At 36.0% G+C, this 15,715-nt stretch overlaps 3 protein-coding genes across 9 annotated transcripts in view; all 3 read right to left on the reverse strand.

Moving 5' to 3' along the window:
• Positions 1 to 5,516, reverse strand: part of LOC107617061 (transportin-1) — an 11,256-nt gene extending 5,740 nt beyond the window's left edge. Inside the window, exons 1-15 of one of the 4 annotated variants that reach the window (XM_021110968.1) lie at positions 5,383 to 5,516; positions 4,883 to 5,123; positions 4,155 to 4,442; positions 3,497 to 3,586; positions 3,329 to 3,406; positions 3,150 to 3,230; positions 2,760 to 2,810; positions 2,232 to 2,317; positions 2,066 to 2,132; positions 1,921 to 1,977; positions 1,763 to 1,792; positions 1,619 to 1,678; positions 1,391 to 1,504; positions 968 to 1,081; positions 117 to 215 (exon numbers count right to left, since the gene is read on the reverse strand). In XM_021110968.1, coding sequence (XP_020966627.1) covers positions 117 to 215; positions 968 to 1,081; positions 1,391 to 1,504; positions 1,619 to 1,678; positions 1,763 to 1,792; positions 1,921 to 1,977; positions 2,066 to 2,132; positions 2,232 to 2,317; positions 2,760 to 2,810; positions 3,150 to 3,230; positions 3,329 to 3,406; positions 3,497 to 3,586; positions 4,155 to 4,442; positions 4,883 to 5,123; positions 5,383 to 5,477 — 1,551 coding nt within the window. In that variant the 5' untranslated portion in view covers positions 5,478 to 5,516. Of the gene's footprint in view, positions 1 to 116; positions 216 to 967; positions 1,082 to 1,390; positions 1,505 to 1,618; positions 1,679 to 1,762; positions 1,793 to 1,920; positions 1,978 to 2,065; positions 2,133 to 2,231; positions 2,318 to 2,759; positions 2,811 to 3,149; positions 3,231 to 3,328; positions 3,407 to 3,496; positions 3,587 to 4,154; positions 4,443 to 4,882; positions 5,124 to 5,270 lie in introns of all 4 variants that reach the window. The other 3 variants (XM_016318884.2, XM_021110967.1, XM_016318885.2) reach the window with 3 other exon arrangements.
• On the reverse strand, positions 6,238 to 9,536 carry LOC107617060 (dnaJ homolog subfamily C member 17; the record flags this gene model as incomplete). 3 transcript variants are annotated; one of them, XR_002353732.1, is given in 4 exon segments in its annotated part: positions 6,238 to 6,739; positions 7,455 to 7,543; positions 8,288 to 8,470; positions 8,829 to 9,536. XR_002353732.1 is itself a non-coding variant. In XM_016318883.2 (3 exon segments), coding segments are annotated over 3 exon segments (915 nt in total), but the record flags the coding sequence as incomplete, so codon positions are not given.
• On the reverse strand, positions 10,307 to 15,274 carry LOC107617059 (V-type proton ATPase subunit B2). Of its 2 annotated transcripts, none has more exons than XM_016318881.2 (15): positions 15,153 to 15,274; positions 14,484 to 14,545; positions 14,218 to 14,273; positions 13,993 to 14,091; positions 13,705 to 13,764; positions 13,317 to 13,428; positions 13,034 to 13,242; positions 12,712 to 12,843; positions 12,441 to 12,578; positions 12,051 to 12,201; positions 11,882 to 11,964; positions 11,445 to 11,492; positions 11,270 to 11,323; positions 11,073 to 11,156; positions 10,307 to 10,972 (listed from the first exon to the last, which is right to left on the reverse strand). In XM_016318881.2, exons 2-15 carry the CDS (start codon positions 14,536 to 14,538, stop codon positions 10,787 to 10,789), a joined length of 1,467 nt encoding a protein of 488 aa, XP_016174367.1. In that variant the 5' UTR covers positions 14,539 to 14,545; positions 15,153 to 15,274; the 3' UTR covers positions 10,307 to 10,786. The 2 variants fall into 2 exon arrangements, with proteins under 2 accessions (XP_016174367.1, XP_016174368.1); XM_016318882.2 differs by lacking the exon at positions 15,153 to 15,274 and adding an exon at positions 14,922 to 15,080.

Consider the following 15,715-nt stretch of genomic DNA (forward strand, 5'->3'; position numbering starts at 1 on the left):
CTATTTAACTATAATAATAATAATAATAATGATAATTGATAATAATAACAATAATAAAAAGTGCCAAGGAACAGAGTTGGGTAACTGCAGGGGAGGGAACAGAAACTTATTCATACCTGAACAATAAATTTGCTAAACCGAGAGAGTGTCCAGCATGAAATACTTCGTATCAAAGGAAACTTATCATCAAGAAGGGGGATTAGAAATGCCACAATCTACAAATGCAGTATAATGAATTATTTTAATGCTTTGCATCAGTGAGCAAGAAATAAGTGATAAACTTAAGAGAATAAATTGAAAAGCTTTCATGAGTGAATAAGCATAAGAAATAAATAAATTAGATCATAAAATAAAACAAGGGTCCATCAGACATCAGATATGAATGCCAGTTAAGAGCTGGAATTTAACCAGCATCAAAAAAATGTTTTACCTCTTTTTAGCAAATGAATAAAATTCAGAAAACTAACATACAGAAACTCACACACAGCAGCATAATTGTGTGTAAATCAGGTAGCATGAAAGAAGAAACAACAGCACAAAGAGTTTTTCAGAGTGCAAGTTGTAATTTTTAGTTTTTGGATAGGAGCAGCTCTGCTAAGAGGGTAAATTTATCTAGAATGCAGCAAAAGTCTTAGTCAGCAAGTCAGGAGACAACCTATCGAAACAACAGTAAGCTACAAATACTGTAGACAGAAAATACAGAAACATTGGACTCATAAGCTCATTCGGTTGTGGATATAGGGACAAAGACACTTTTTCTGTCCAAATTCTTATATTTACTATACTTTCTAAAAGTAGAAACAAAAAATTATCCATTTGTGTCTGTATTTCTATCTCAGAGACAATCCAAACACTACCAAAGTATTGAAACAAAAATTACACAAACTGATGATAGCATGATTTAATCAAACTTCAAACAAAGTATTCTGCCAAGGATTAAAGTCATCAGAACCAAACAACAGAATACCTCAGCCAAATGAGGATAAAGACCATTGATGCAACCCTCTCCTATCGCCCCAAGAGCCAAGACAGCAGCTTCCCTTTCTTTCCAAGCATCATCACCACCAGTTGACAACTTGGCCTGCACATAGCCACATATTCTTTGCCAACTTAGTATATCTCAGAATGGAGTCATACATTGTACAGAATTACTAAAATAGTGCCTCCACGTCAAGAAGTAACTCTATTAGTTACTACGATGTCCACATAGAGACTAACCAACAAAAGTGGTGGCTATCAATATCTCACATACATAATTACTTTCATATTGGATTTATTACATCATGCATATTCTGGATTGATGACTACCAGTTTAGCAGGACAACTCATTCTCTAGCCATTATGAGAATTTGAACCTGTTCCAAAATCACGATGACAAGATGTATATAACCTGAACAATAGGCATCAAAGTTGGAAGGATCTCATCTCCAAACACATTTGAGAGAATATCTAGAGCGGCAGCACTGCATTTCCGTAGATTCCATGTATTGACAACGTCATCATCCTGTAAACATGAGAGAAAGAAAATACATATTTAGATGAGGGAAATGTAGAGTTAGAATTGAAAATATTAATCAAATACCGAGAAAAGGAAAGTGAAGAATCAGATAAAACGTACATCATCATCGATTTCATCTGATCCATGAAACCTTGATACATGAAATCGCGGTTTAAGATCCTGTGATATTAACCCATTAAATGAGGAAAAAAGATAGTTTCAAACCAAAGAAGATCCGGTAACTCAATCAATAAGCAATTATACCTGGTCTCGATCTGGTTGAGATCCTTCTTCCTAAAAGGAAACAAAAAAAAGTAGAAATAAAAACTAATCCATGGCAAAAAGAATGATAAAGTTAACCAAAAATCGTTCTTTAATATATTGAGAAAAAAGACTTATTAATGAGAAGGAAAGGAGAGAACCTCAGCTTCAACAAGAGATTCGTCGTCATCTGCATAAGCCATGTTTGACAACAAAATCTACATGATGCAACAGATAAAGTTAATGACCAAACTCAAAGACAGGCAGTAAAGCAGTTATTAAGGAAACAAGTGTAACCACTTTTACCGGAATTAAACGAGGCAAGAATTCTCGTAAATTTTCAGGTGGCAGTTGAGCGTCACAATATGCAGACCTGCAATATGAATTGTTAAAAAGAAAAGGAACCAAACGTCCAAATATTTAAAGGGCAGAAATTTACTTGAGAAAATAACAACCACAAATAAAAGAGTACCAGAATTCACAGGCTTCAAGGGCGACTTCATCATCTGTGTCCTTGTTGACTTGCAACATGTACTCAATCACATTCCTTAAATGTGGCTGCAGTGCAGAGGACAATTGTATCAGAAAAGGAGATGATACAGGTAGTATTAATTTTAAGGAAAAGTGGAAAACATCTGGCTATAGGCAAGACATTTAGTCCTTGCTTGTTCAAGTGGGGTGAATTTTTGTATCTTTTGATAAAAGAAGAATATCACTGAGACGAAGAGAAGATTAGAAATGTACTTAAGGAAAATAAAGCATAGATGCAACATAAGAATGTAAAAACATGGCTACATAGTTAGACATTAACCTTTCCAAATGAAATACATTATTTCTGTCATATAACACCTACCCCAAAAGTTTAATATATTAAGTGAAGTCTCATAAATGCTACGTTAACACTCATAAATTTTAAGCAAATAACAAATTCCCCACGTTATCTTCTAACATATTCTTATTTAGCTAGTAAAACTTCAGGGAATCAAAACAAGATGCTCACCTCTAAGAAAGATGGACGAACTTCAATTAGCTGGACAAACGCTGCACAAACCTGAACATCAATGTAAACTCGGATTGATTCATTGTTTCTAACATTGATCAGTAACAGTAAAAATCCACAACAAATAAGAGAAAAAATCAAACAACTCCTTGCAATAAGCAGTAAAAAATTAAAAGGATAGCAACATAAAAAAAAATTAACAGGGTCTAGTGCTAGTCTTGACACTCCTTGGTCATAAATATAAAATTCACATACAACAAAGTAGAATATGCAGCAAACAGAGTGAAAGTTGATGACAAACAAAAATATACTGGATAGAGAGGAAGCATTAGATAATTCAGCAATAACGAAATTGAAAAATTAAAATATATATCTTTGGTAAGAACTAACCAATTTCCGCACTTCAGAATTAGGGTCATTTGAAAGGATAAATAAACCTTGGAGATATTGGTCCATGGATACGTACAAGGCCTATAAAAGAGTGATTAGATCATTAATACAATTTTAAACACCAATACTATATTTAATAACCACATAACTGAGGTGATAAAGTCTCTTAATATACTTACAGTAGGCATTAACATAATGTATTGATTTACAGAACCCAATGACAGCTTTCTTAATGAAGCATGAGGTGACTGGAAAAACTATTAAAAAAAGGGTAAATAAGAGGATTGAGGATAAAGGTACAGAAAGTACACAAAAACAAAACATAAAGAATAAAATACTGATGTTACCCGAAATAATCTGGGGAGAAATATGTTAATAGGGCGCTCTGCTAACCCAGGTACTTCAGCATCAAGTACTTGGGGAATATCCTCACAGATCTGCAACGGACAGACACAGGTGTTATTGGATATAAATGTTTATGAAATTTGAGGTATTAGTTGCTGAAACTGGAACATCTCCAACTAGTTAAAAACTCAGTAGTCAGTACATACACAACCTCTCTGCTCACAAGTTTAATATTCTAATTTTATGTATGGCATTAGCCTATAGCAAAAATGAAAAGCTGAAGGCAAAATTGCAAGAACTTAATTTGCAGGAAATCTCAAGAAATGACAGGACATCTCTGTTATCAAGCTTCTAAGACTAAATCTCATATGTGATTCAACATTATGGGTAGCAGGAAGGAAAATGATCAGCTAAAGAGAAACTGGATGGACATACTCTCACTTTAGTTATAGGTTTTATTTACACTTTTCATCTCTTCAGTTTCACTGATGTCCAACTTTTGGTCAGTTTAGACTATAACAAAGTCATTCTTAGATTCTTCAAAAATGACTAAATCATCTCTATAGTTTCACTGAAGTCCAACTTCTGGTAACTACACAATAGAAATACCTCAATTTTTTTTGAAGATACATTATCCTGAATCTAAAATGAAGAACATACCTTGGATAATGCATCCATTGCACCTTCCATGTGACTCAAATCATTACTGTCCAAGCAAGTTACAAGGGCTTGCAACAATTCAGGCCAGCCTGAAACTCCACCTAATTGAACGACAACACTAATAATAGTTCCAGCAGTGGACCTTATGTGCCTATCTGCTGCTCCAAGACACGGCAGCAACTCGGATTTCACATACTGTTGGTATGCAGGTAGCAACGATTTATATGTGCTTCTGAGGTTATTCTTCAGATAAAGACCCGCAGCTTGCCTAACCTCCACTGATGTTCCCTATTGAAAACCAAATAATCACATTCATCAACGAGTTCCAACGCTACTAGAGCTTATTTAGAACGTTCAAATTGAAAAGATTCCAACACAAACAGCCTATGCCATCACAAACATATATAAAAGTTCCCTCATCCCAAAAACAACAGCAGGCGATCCTCATCATCCATTCACACCAAAATCAAAGCATATCAGTGAAATCCAAAGTGCATCCACCAGTCAAAATTGAAGGCATAAAAAAAAAGCAACGAATCATTCAAAAAAAGATAAAAGGTCACAAAAGAAACAATACAATAAACCCTAGTATTTTCAATACCAATGCGAAATTAAGCACCACAAAAATTAGAACTGAGTCCAGCTGAGCATTGGAAACAAAAACCATAGTTAACACCAAAAAATTAAATTTAAAAAAAAAGAGCTGAGAAGTGAGAATTGATGGAAACCTCAGCACGAGAGAAGATGAAGGCGAGGTAATTGTTGAAGTCGGGGAACTGAGAGTAGTGCTGAAGGTGCTGCCAAATCTGAGCCTTGTCAGCGGAAGAAGAATGCGAAATCTGCTGCTCGAGGAGGCCGCAGATCTCCTTGAACCCTTGCTCCTGTGGCTGCCACGTGGCAGTCGCCGCCATCGCTACCGGAATAAGGAGAGAACGGGGAGGGCGGCGCGGTGGTGGCGTTTGGTGGAGGCTGCGGAGAAGGAATGGAAGAGGAATTAGCTGGCGCAACGCAACGCAAAAACGAGGGCAGAAAAACGACACGAGTTTTTAAATAAAACGCAACGCCACCCCTTTCGCTTGTTTTGTTTGTTGCAAAACACAAAAATAATCTCAAAACCTTTTTGTTTCTGCCAGCAAAGAAGAGGGGTCAGATCAGGGTCTATCACTCTCTTATTCTCTGGCTACTACTACTATTACTACAACACTTACTACTATACTTAGTTACTTACTGGTTACTAGTACCTCTTTCTTTCGGTCTCTCAATTATCGAAGCTCCATTATGTTTTTGTGTTATTTTGGTATGGAGCCCTTCACTTTGCTTCATTGCTTCTTTGTTTGGGCTTTCATATGCCCATCAATAATTGCTTCATCCTTGTCACAAAAAATAATATTATATATGCTATCAGAATTATTTTAGTATATATATTCTATTCTATCTATGCTGGCTAGATCTTGATTCTTGAGTGAATATTAACATTAAGAATGATACTGTGGCACTCATTCACAAACCTTACGGGGCAGTAGATATATCGTTATTGTGAGCAACGTGTGTTACATGATCCAGAGGGCTAAAGACCAAATTCAATACCCAAAATCAAGGCTTTATTAACTGGTATAATAATTAATGATGTCGGCACCCAAAATCAAGGCTTTATGGATCATTATAATACTTTTGTAATCAGTCAAGCTAGGCATCCAAACGCGCTGTGCGGACGCAGCTGCCTCTTCATGCTGCTACTTCTTCCCCTTCTCCTTCTAACTCCTCCTTCGATATCGTTGTCATAGCCTTCTCCATATCACAAAAATTTTGGTATGCAACAATTTTTAAAAGACTACATATTTATAACATTGACTCACTTAACTAATAAAATCTGTTTGCGGCAAAAATTTATGTACTATGCAAAATCAAAACTTTCTGTACTATATTAATAAATTTGTATTATGTTTTGTGCTATATCAATAAATTTCTATGCTCTCCAAAAATTTTTGTACTGCAAAAACACGGAAAAAGAAGTTATAAAAACACTTATCCATGAGCATCACTATTTTGTAATAATCACCATAGAAACCGAGTCTCAGCTAAATGGAAAATAAAGAAATTAAAATCAAATTGATAGTCCCCACACAAACAAGTAACTAACTCATTGGTAAAAGAAGTAAGTGTCTTGATTAAAGGCAACGGTAATCATTCACTATGAACAACACTAAAACATGGAATATACAGAGTTGAACATGCATTACAACGTTTGGAGCAAAAGGCACTATTCTATCGAGAGACCCCACTCTGTCAATACAACTTATTGCTTGTTCTCGGAAATCGGGAGTAAGAGAACCATCATCATCAATGGATATTTTTCTTCCAATTCCATGTCGACTGTCATAGGTACATTTCATAACATCTTTGTCCACCATGTTGATACCATTCTTTTAAATCTCTTTTAAGCTCCATTCCCAATGTACTGTTGAATAAAGACAGTGGAATGACACCAACATACAAATCACCATGAAAGATGCAGGACCCTGATTTTGTATGTACCGGCAATTGCTTTCTGTTCACATCCCAGCAGCAACAGCATGAGTCATGGACTCAAACATGAAAAAAAAACCACAGCTGCTTCAAAAACTCTTTAAGTTTATGGTTTCATTAAAAGGAAAATTCCTTGAATTATATCACCATAGGTTGCATAGTCCTGAGAATCAATCAAGTAGAATACATCAGTTAATGAATCAGTTACCAAAATATGCACTGCTTGTCAAACCTTTTTTTCCCCCTATTGTGCTTTAACATTGATAGGGAAAAAAAATCCCCAAAAGAAGAGACAGAAAACAACCAGATATATTAAACATATATTCGTAATGTTTAAGAAATAAGATGAGAAGGTTAGCTATTAGGCACAGTTCCCTTATATTGGTAATGTTCACAATAGAAGGTTTAATCAATAGAGTGCATGCAGTAAACGCAAATCACAGAATAGCATAGCTTCTGTTTCTGCAGTGCATAATCTATCATGCTATTTAATTTAGAGCAATCAACAGTTCCCAATTCCAAAAATACAACAAAAAGTAAATATTTTGATTTTGGACAGAGAAATTCACTAATCCTTTTACACATCTCAATTCATATGAAAACAACTGAATATAGTATTGCCAATTTGCCATTCGGCTAAGCTAAAACAGTACAAGTGTTCTTTATGGTTGTTATGGTGTATTTTTCCACATTCGGCCTATCTAGATACAATGTTGCATGTTGACATATCAACAAATGATACATCATTGTATCGCGATAACTGTAGTTCAGTACCTAAAGTTTAGAGTTCAGGATGACCATGAGCCATACAGTCCATTCCCAAAGTTTAACATCCAAAATCATCCTTTTTGTTTCTCCGCAGCCTGCATACAGAAATATGTCGATACCAGTAAGGAAATGCATAGAAAAGCATTTATGAGACACTGAGCACACAATGCATAGAAAAGCAGGTAACTGAACAAAACTAAAGGAAATGCATCCAGTCATCCAGGCTACATATAACACCAAGCTTGAAGAATTCTACATCGAAGCTATTTATCAGCATTCATCACATCTTTTTTAGGATAAAATTCAATGGAATTTCAATAGTCAATAGCAGTACAATGGCAACTCCTGATAAAATTAAATTAAAGACACGTGTGAAATATAAGATTTTATCACCAGAAAACCCATTTATGAAACATCATAAGAGCTGTAATTCTCAGGTTAAGCCTAATAAAAGCTTCAGGCAGTCAAGCTAAGAACTTCAAAAAACAATATCCATGGTAGCATTAGTTATGTCTTCACATATACCGACTAGCAATTACAATGATGAAAGCAAGCAAACACCAAATTTAGGAGACCAGATAAAGGATCAATCAATGAAGCAATCCATTATTCAAGTAACCAAAACCACTTAAAAGAAAACTACTATAAATTCCACAACAGCATCAGTTACTAGAGACTTCAAAACACAGACCATAAAATAGAATCTTAGACGACAATATCCACTCAAGAAGTTGTAAGTTGCAACTCAGTAGATGAAATACATGCTAGTAGTAGCTAAATAGAAGAAATCCCAGAGTCTACCACAATTCAAATGAACAATGAGAATGAAAATGCCAGACCTTCTGCAGTTTCTGAAGAACAGAATTCTCGAAAGCTTGATGCCCAGCCCCAACCAGATTATTGATTCTATCAACTTCCACGGCCTTTGGTGCACTTGAAGAATCTGCTTTGGTTATGGGTTTGAGCGGTACGACCAGCAATGGATTAGCGAGGTGACCAATCATACTTCCTGTTGCATTAACCTGAGTAGAGCAGGAATTACAGACAAGAAAATAAATAAATAAATAATACAAGCATTAAAACATAAACAGAAAGCAAACAACATTCAAGCCGTTAAACACTATCTAAAAATAAAAACTACAATAAATTTCCACACGAGAGAGAGAGAGAGAGAGAGAGATTGGAACACACAAAAAAAGAAACAGCAACAACAATCAAGGCTTATACCTCCCAACATACATGGATCAATCATGAGGTCTTTTTCTCACAATTCCCCATGAATTCTTCATACTCTAACTCTTCTCTAATCACAATTAGAAGTATTCCAAAACATTTTAAGAAAAGAAAGAAAGAAACTTGATCAATGGAATAGAAACTTACAGCTCCTTCTTTATTGGCCATGACAACAAGAGCAGAACCCTTCTTCTTACCACCCTTGATGACCACATCTTCCACTTCACCAAACTTGCTAAACAACTCCCTCAGCTTACTCGCCGAATAATCCTCGCCCGTTTTCTCCCACGAAACCTTCAGAATCTTCTCATGTTCCAACCCAACACCGCCACTCTTCGCCTCCGTCTTCTTAGCCGCCGGAGAAGCAGCAGCTTCCGGCGCCCCTTTCTTCGCAAGCATAGCCCTAATCCTCGCAATCTCTTCCTTGAGCTGCCTCGCGATCCTCTCCTCCTCTTCCCTGGCCTTCGCGGCAGGATCAGGAGCAAAGGCATCGCGTTCCCTCTGCTCGAGATCGGAGACCATCTTGCGGCGCTTACCGTCGCGCTGCTCCTGGCGGCGCTGCTGGTCGCGCTTAACGCGCAAGAGATCATCGAATAACTTGCGAGCCTTATCGTCCTTGAGAATCTCGTAGGAAGCTTTGAGGTTCTGGAAATCGGAGTGGGCGTTGGGGTCGTCGGGTCTCTTGTCAGGGTGAAGCTCACGCGCCTTGTTCCTGTAAGCTTTTGAGATGTCCTTTTCGGTGAGTTTGGCGCCTTCTTCGCCCGATGGAAGCCCCAGCACATGGTAGTGGTCCACGTTTGCGTCCATTGTTGCCGATTCCCGAGCGGATTCTCTGATGGAATGTGGGTTTCTCTGCTTTTGCAAACCCTAACGGAGCTCCAAACCCTAACCCTATTGGGGTTCGTTTGTGAGTTGGCCAGTTGGGGTTACGAAGAATACGACAGTCAAATAAACTACGTCGACAGATGTATTTTGCGTCACAAAAATGTGGAATATATCTAAAAGTTACAAATAGCGATTTTGGCACCTAGAAAATCATGAATTGTCACATTACTTTCAAGCTGTCTCGTGAGATTTTGAACTCTCAAAATCGCTATTAACAATTTTGGTCTCCCTATAATCACTAGATTTTAGTCATTTTTAACCATGTCCATATTACACTCAATTATTGAATTTCATTCCGTCCCTTCCATAATTTGAAAAACACCATAAAATAACTGGGTATTATACCAGAGTTTTACCAATATCTAGAAAAATAAACGCTGAAATTCACCCTATTGAACCATTTTGTAGAATTCTACATATCTACAACTTTAGAGCCCATATTAATTTTGTTAACTATTATTCAATATCAATCTAAATTTGTTAACGATTCTTTTCTGCTTTTTTCCCATGATAATGTAAATTCTAAAATTCACACTCCATTTCCATTCTAAAGCAGTCTTCAGTGTCCAAATTTTAAGAAGCTTGGGCATAAGCCGTTTGAATTCCGTTCCATGCGAGTACATTAACACAAACAGAAAGAAACAATCTAAGTGAAACTGATTGAGTCCGGTAAAAATTAGCAGCATATATGGCTCCCAATCCCATTGTGGCATCACACACAACTGATGGTGACTTTCAAATATTCCGAAACTACGAAGGTTGGTTTCCCTTATTAATCAACAAAAAATAGATAAATACATGTCCAGCTGACAACTATCCTCATTACAAACAAATACCCTAAATAATCATCAAATTACAAGATATAAATGAGATTCTAAAACATGCAACATACATTGGGAAAGCAGTCTACACAAAAAAGAACCAACCAACGACGGTGAACATCCCACAATTCAATCAACGCGCCATCCCAAACTAATATTTCCCCCACCATAGAAAAAATGGCATAGGAATCACAGTATCTATGGGGTCTTTCTTTCTGACTAACTCAACGGACTCGAAATATGAGGCACTCAAACAGACTCATCCTCTTATTATTTTAAGCAGGCTAGAGAGAAATATGGACTTCTGGGCGAGAAAGCAAATAAACAAATTAATTGCCGATGATAGCATAAGGAGCTGATTCTGCAGGAGAACAAGGTCTAGGAATTTGATATATCTCATCAGTTACCGGCATCACGGCTGTAATAAGCATCGAGGGTCTTGGCTGGAATACGATGAAGAAGCTCTCGGGGGAAGATCCGCAGCAAAGTCCATGCGAGATCTAGGGACTGGAAGATATTGCGAGTGTCATAGGCTCCCTGGGTGACAAACTTCTTCTCAAATTTGTCCAAGAATTCCAGATACAGCTGTTAATAAAAAGAGGCATTGAAAGGAATATCATTGGTACCACTTCAATGAAAATTTCACTTAATCAAAATGAAGTTAGAGAGGGAAAATAGTAGATACCAGATCCTCGGATGAAAGTGCTTCTTCTCCAACCACGGCTTTCATTGCCTGGACATCCTTTCCAATGGCATAATTTGCATATAGCTGAAAAGAACCAAGAAATGGCAATTAGGTAAACTATAAACATTAAAACAACTACATGTCTCCATGGCTATAAAAAAGCGTAATTAGAGTTGGACAAAAAATAATAAACAGACCTGGTTGGACACATCAGAATGATCCTTTCTAGTCATTCCCTCACCAATGGCACTCTACAGAGGTTACCAATGTTCAATCATTAGGTGCAAACTACTAAACTGGCTTTCTATTTAAGGAACATAAAATTTATCCCTTGGTAGCACCTTGATAACAAAAGATAAAACATCAAATTACCTTCATCAACCGAGATAGTGATGGAAGCACATTGATTGGTGGGTATATCTGCTCAGTTTTAAAAGGAATTAGAATGTCTAGTCTTGGTTTCAACATTGAATTCACAAAACCAAATCAAACAATAAATGTAGATCATTGGAAATTGAAATAAGGTTAACGGTGTTTTGCTTCTATGCAGTAATGCAACGACAATTTTTAACGAAAATTCCTGTAAACCTAACAAGTGAAGTCTATTTTACAGAATTCCACCTTGACGTGTCAATATCAAAATAAGCCAAATAATTTTAGAGTTAAGACTGTAAGACAAATGAAAAGGATAGAAATAGAATTTAGTTGAGAGAAACTAATAAGTGTCTGACATAGAGAATTATAACTTCACAATTAATTAACCTTCATCTACAATATTCATTACAGCCAAAAGCTTATACACAACCTACCTGTCTGTTATGCAACTGCCTGTCAATGTAAATCTGTCCCTCAGTGATATATCCTGTAAGATCAGGAGTTGGATGCGTAATATCTGTATGGAAGAATTCAAGAAATACCATCAGTTAGTGTTGAGGATTCATTATGCAAGTTGACCAATAAATTCTGATTTTTCATTACCATCATTTGGCATGGTTAGAATTGGAATTTGTGTAATAGAGCCTTTCCGACCCTCAATTCTTCCAGCACGTTCATAAATTGTTGCAAGATCGGTATACATGTAACCCGGATAACCACGTCTTCCTGGTACCTCTTCTCTGGCAGCAGATACCTATATAATCAACAAGTGATCAATAGCTTGTGTCTGGCGAGTTGATTGAGAGATACATCGGCATTTTACAATTACTTCTCATATAGTCCACGAGTAAACGAAAGAGATGAGCAAATGGTTGTACCAAAGCCTCTAAGGATTGTTATATACATACAGAATTACCCAAAAGAAAAAAGGAAAACAGTATCTCATTTTGCTTCCTTCTGCTTCCTAATAAATTAAAGGTAAAGATACATTACCTCACGAAGAGCATCAGCATAAGAACTCATATCTGTGAGTATCACAAGAACATGCTTGCCACACTCATAGGCCAAATATTCAGCAGTAGTAAGAGCAATACGAGGAGTGATAATACGCTCAATTGTAGGATCATTTGCCTGCAGTAAAAGATGGTAAAAACAGAACAAACATTCTAAGAATAAGCTCCTCCTAGAAAAGTACAAAAATTATCACTAGATGCCTCATTTAAGGAGAGTTATATAACAACAATATACTAATTGTTAAGATTACCAAATTAAGGAAAAGGGTCACTCTCTCCATTGAGCCATTTTCCTCAAAGTCACGTTTAAAAAATTGTGCAGTCTCCATGTTAACTCCCATAGCAGCAAACACAATAGCAAAATTGTCATCTTCTCCTCCATGCTGCACAAGACAAAATTTGTGAGAAAAAAGACCACCTTCAATAAGGAATGACATTAACAAGTTCATTGGTTAAGGGAGAAATAAAAATAGGTATGCCCGGCTGGAGCACAAAGCGTCATAATTTTTCAAAATTTATAATTGAACAACATTAATATATTGGATGCAATGCACTTATGTAAATCAGATATACCTCAAGAAGATTATCTGTTTTCTCCAATCGCTTGACTAAGCCAGCCTGACGGCAAATCTGTGCAGCAATTTCATTATGGGGGAGACCAGCAGCTGAGAACAGGGGGATCTTTTGACCTCTAGCAATAGAATTCATGACATCAATTGTAGATATTCCTGTCTGTATCATTTCTTCAGGATAGGTTCTCTCACTAGGATTGATAGAACTTCCTGCATTAATAGAAAATATTAGGGAAAAAGATCAGATATCAACACCAACTGCAGAGCACCCTGGAAGAAAATACCTGATATGTCCAAGTAAGCTTCGGGTAATATTGGTGGGCCATTATCAATTGGTTTTCCAGAACCATTAAATATGCGCCCAAGCATGTCTAGTGAGACGGGAGTTTTCAACACCTGGAAAAACAATAGGGAAGAACTGACTCCAATGCAATAAAAGTAACACACAAAAGAAATTTAGAGAACAAATTTAGAAGCAAAACTTTTATAGTTCCAATTCAATATCCAATACTCACGAATAATAATGTTTGAGACTTATAAAAAAGGGCAAGAAAAAGTGATCATGTAACATATAAGATTAATAACATGAAAAATTAACCCTCCAGAACAAATCATTGCAAAAGTACTCAGCAGGCAAACCTTGTGAATATTAATAGCAAATATAGTTTATACCTCTCCAGTAAATTGCACTGTTGTAAATTTATTGTCGATTCCAGATGTACCTTCAAAAACCTGGTAAACAGATTAAGAAAAAGAGTTTAATAAACATTAACTTGCTGGCATACATAAGCATTTTTCGTTGAAAGAGGCATTCCTTAAAAAGAAAACTACCCAGCAAGATAAAGCGGGCAAGGGAATCCTAAAATATTTAGGTTATGTATAAAAGAATGAAGAAGTACAGTTAAAGGCATCAAGTCAAAGATAAGAGACAAGTTCAACAGATGATTAGGAAGCACTCACCTGAACCACAGCCTTTTCGCCATCAACCTCCAGAACTTGTCCACGACGAGTACTCCCATCTCCCAAGCGAATATTAACAATCTCTTGAAATTTGGGTCCCTAATGCAGTTGATCAATAAAAAACTTACTAGTCATGCCGAACTAAAATCAGGACATCCTCAGCGGCAAACATAAAAGAGAAAACAATGTTCAATACGCATAATGGACACCACACAGTCATATTACCTTAACTTTATCAAGGATAACCAACGGTCCAGCGACTCCAGATACAGTTCTGTATTCTGCAAAGTTAGTCAACAAACATACAATTTAGAGGGAAACTCCAAGTTACCAATACTGATCGATAAATCAATCCATTCGCATAGCTTGCAAACTGTATCTTTTCCTAAAGATGGCAAGCATTATATGAATACCAGTGTGTATAGACACACACAGGAAATCCTATCACAAAAGAAAATTAACAAGATGGGTAAATTAGACAAGATACATACCCATTCCTATCTCCAAGGTGCCCTCCTCATCCTGAAAGTTCTGATCCACTCCCATTTTGGAACTTCAAACAAGTAGACAAAAGGCATATCATACAAAAGTCAATACATGCCAAAGTATCAAACCAAATACAGAAGACTAAATTCACTTCATAGTATGCACTGTTTCCACTTTATGATTCCGATACAGCAAACGCACAAAAGATGAATTTAAAATGATAGTGACATTAACAAACATAAACACTAAAACCATCTTAATAAGCTTCAACAGTTTACTTAAATCTAACTTGAACCATCAAGATTACAATTCAATTGTGTGCCCAAAATAATACAAAAATCCAAGCCAAACGCCAGTAAATTAATCAAATTAAAATAACAAATAAAAAAATCCCCGTTCACATAAGAACAGCTAACAGATTTAATCTTGAAAATCGAACGCACCACGGGTCTTAATCCGCTTGGTAAATGATCAAAACGTGAGCAAGTTATACAATTTCATTACTCAAACCTCGTAGCAAATGGGGGAAAATTAGATCGATAAACGCGAAAATCGATTAGAAAAAAGTGTGGGATCGAAGTTAACAGAAGCTAAGACAGTGACATGACTATGGAATCAGAGAATCAGAAGAAGAAGAAGAAGAAGAAAATGGATCCGAAATAAGACAATCATACCAGTTGTGTTACGAGCTTTTCGAAAATTTTTCTTCTGATCTGAAGCAGAAGAGATTTGTGTGAGGGCGAATGAGTGAGGGACACAGATCTAATTTGCCAAAAAAATTTTAACAATACACGGGAAATAAATAGTTACGTACTTACGTGCCGAGTTGGAAGTTTCGAAAGGAGTAGTAACTGTAAATTTCAGGGGTGAAAAAATAATAATAATATACAAATTGGTGAAAATTCAGGTGAAGTCGACTTAATATGAAGTTGATATCTGAGAACTATTAAATAAAAATTTAGTCAAAACAGTCAAATCATCTAATAACTCTCAGGTATCAACTTTACATAAAGTCGTCTGCACCTGAGTTTTTACCATACAAATCAGTGTTAAGACATTTTTAGTCTAGTTTTAACAAATTTTAATCATCAATTTTTATTATAAACTAATTTTTATATCAAATTATTTATCTGTATAAATTGATCTGATCATTTTGATTTTTTAAAAAAATTATTATATTTTTGTTAAATATCAATAAAAACTTTTTTTTAACTAAAATTTAATATAAAGATTCATT

This window comes from Arachis ipaensis, chromosome B09 (genome assembly GCF_000816755.2).
Source record: "Arachis ipaensis cultivar K30076 chromosome B09, Araip1.1, whole genome shotgun sequence".
Classification (NCBI taxonomy): domain Eukaryota; kingdom Viridiplantae; phylum Streptophyta; class Magnoliopsida; order Fabales; family Fabaceae; genus Arachis; species Arachis ipaensis.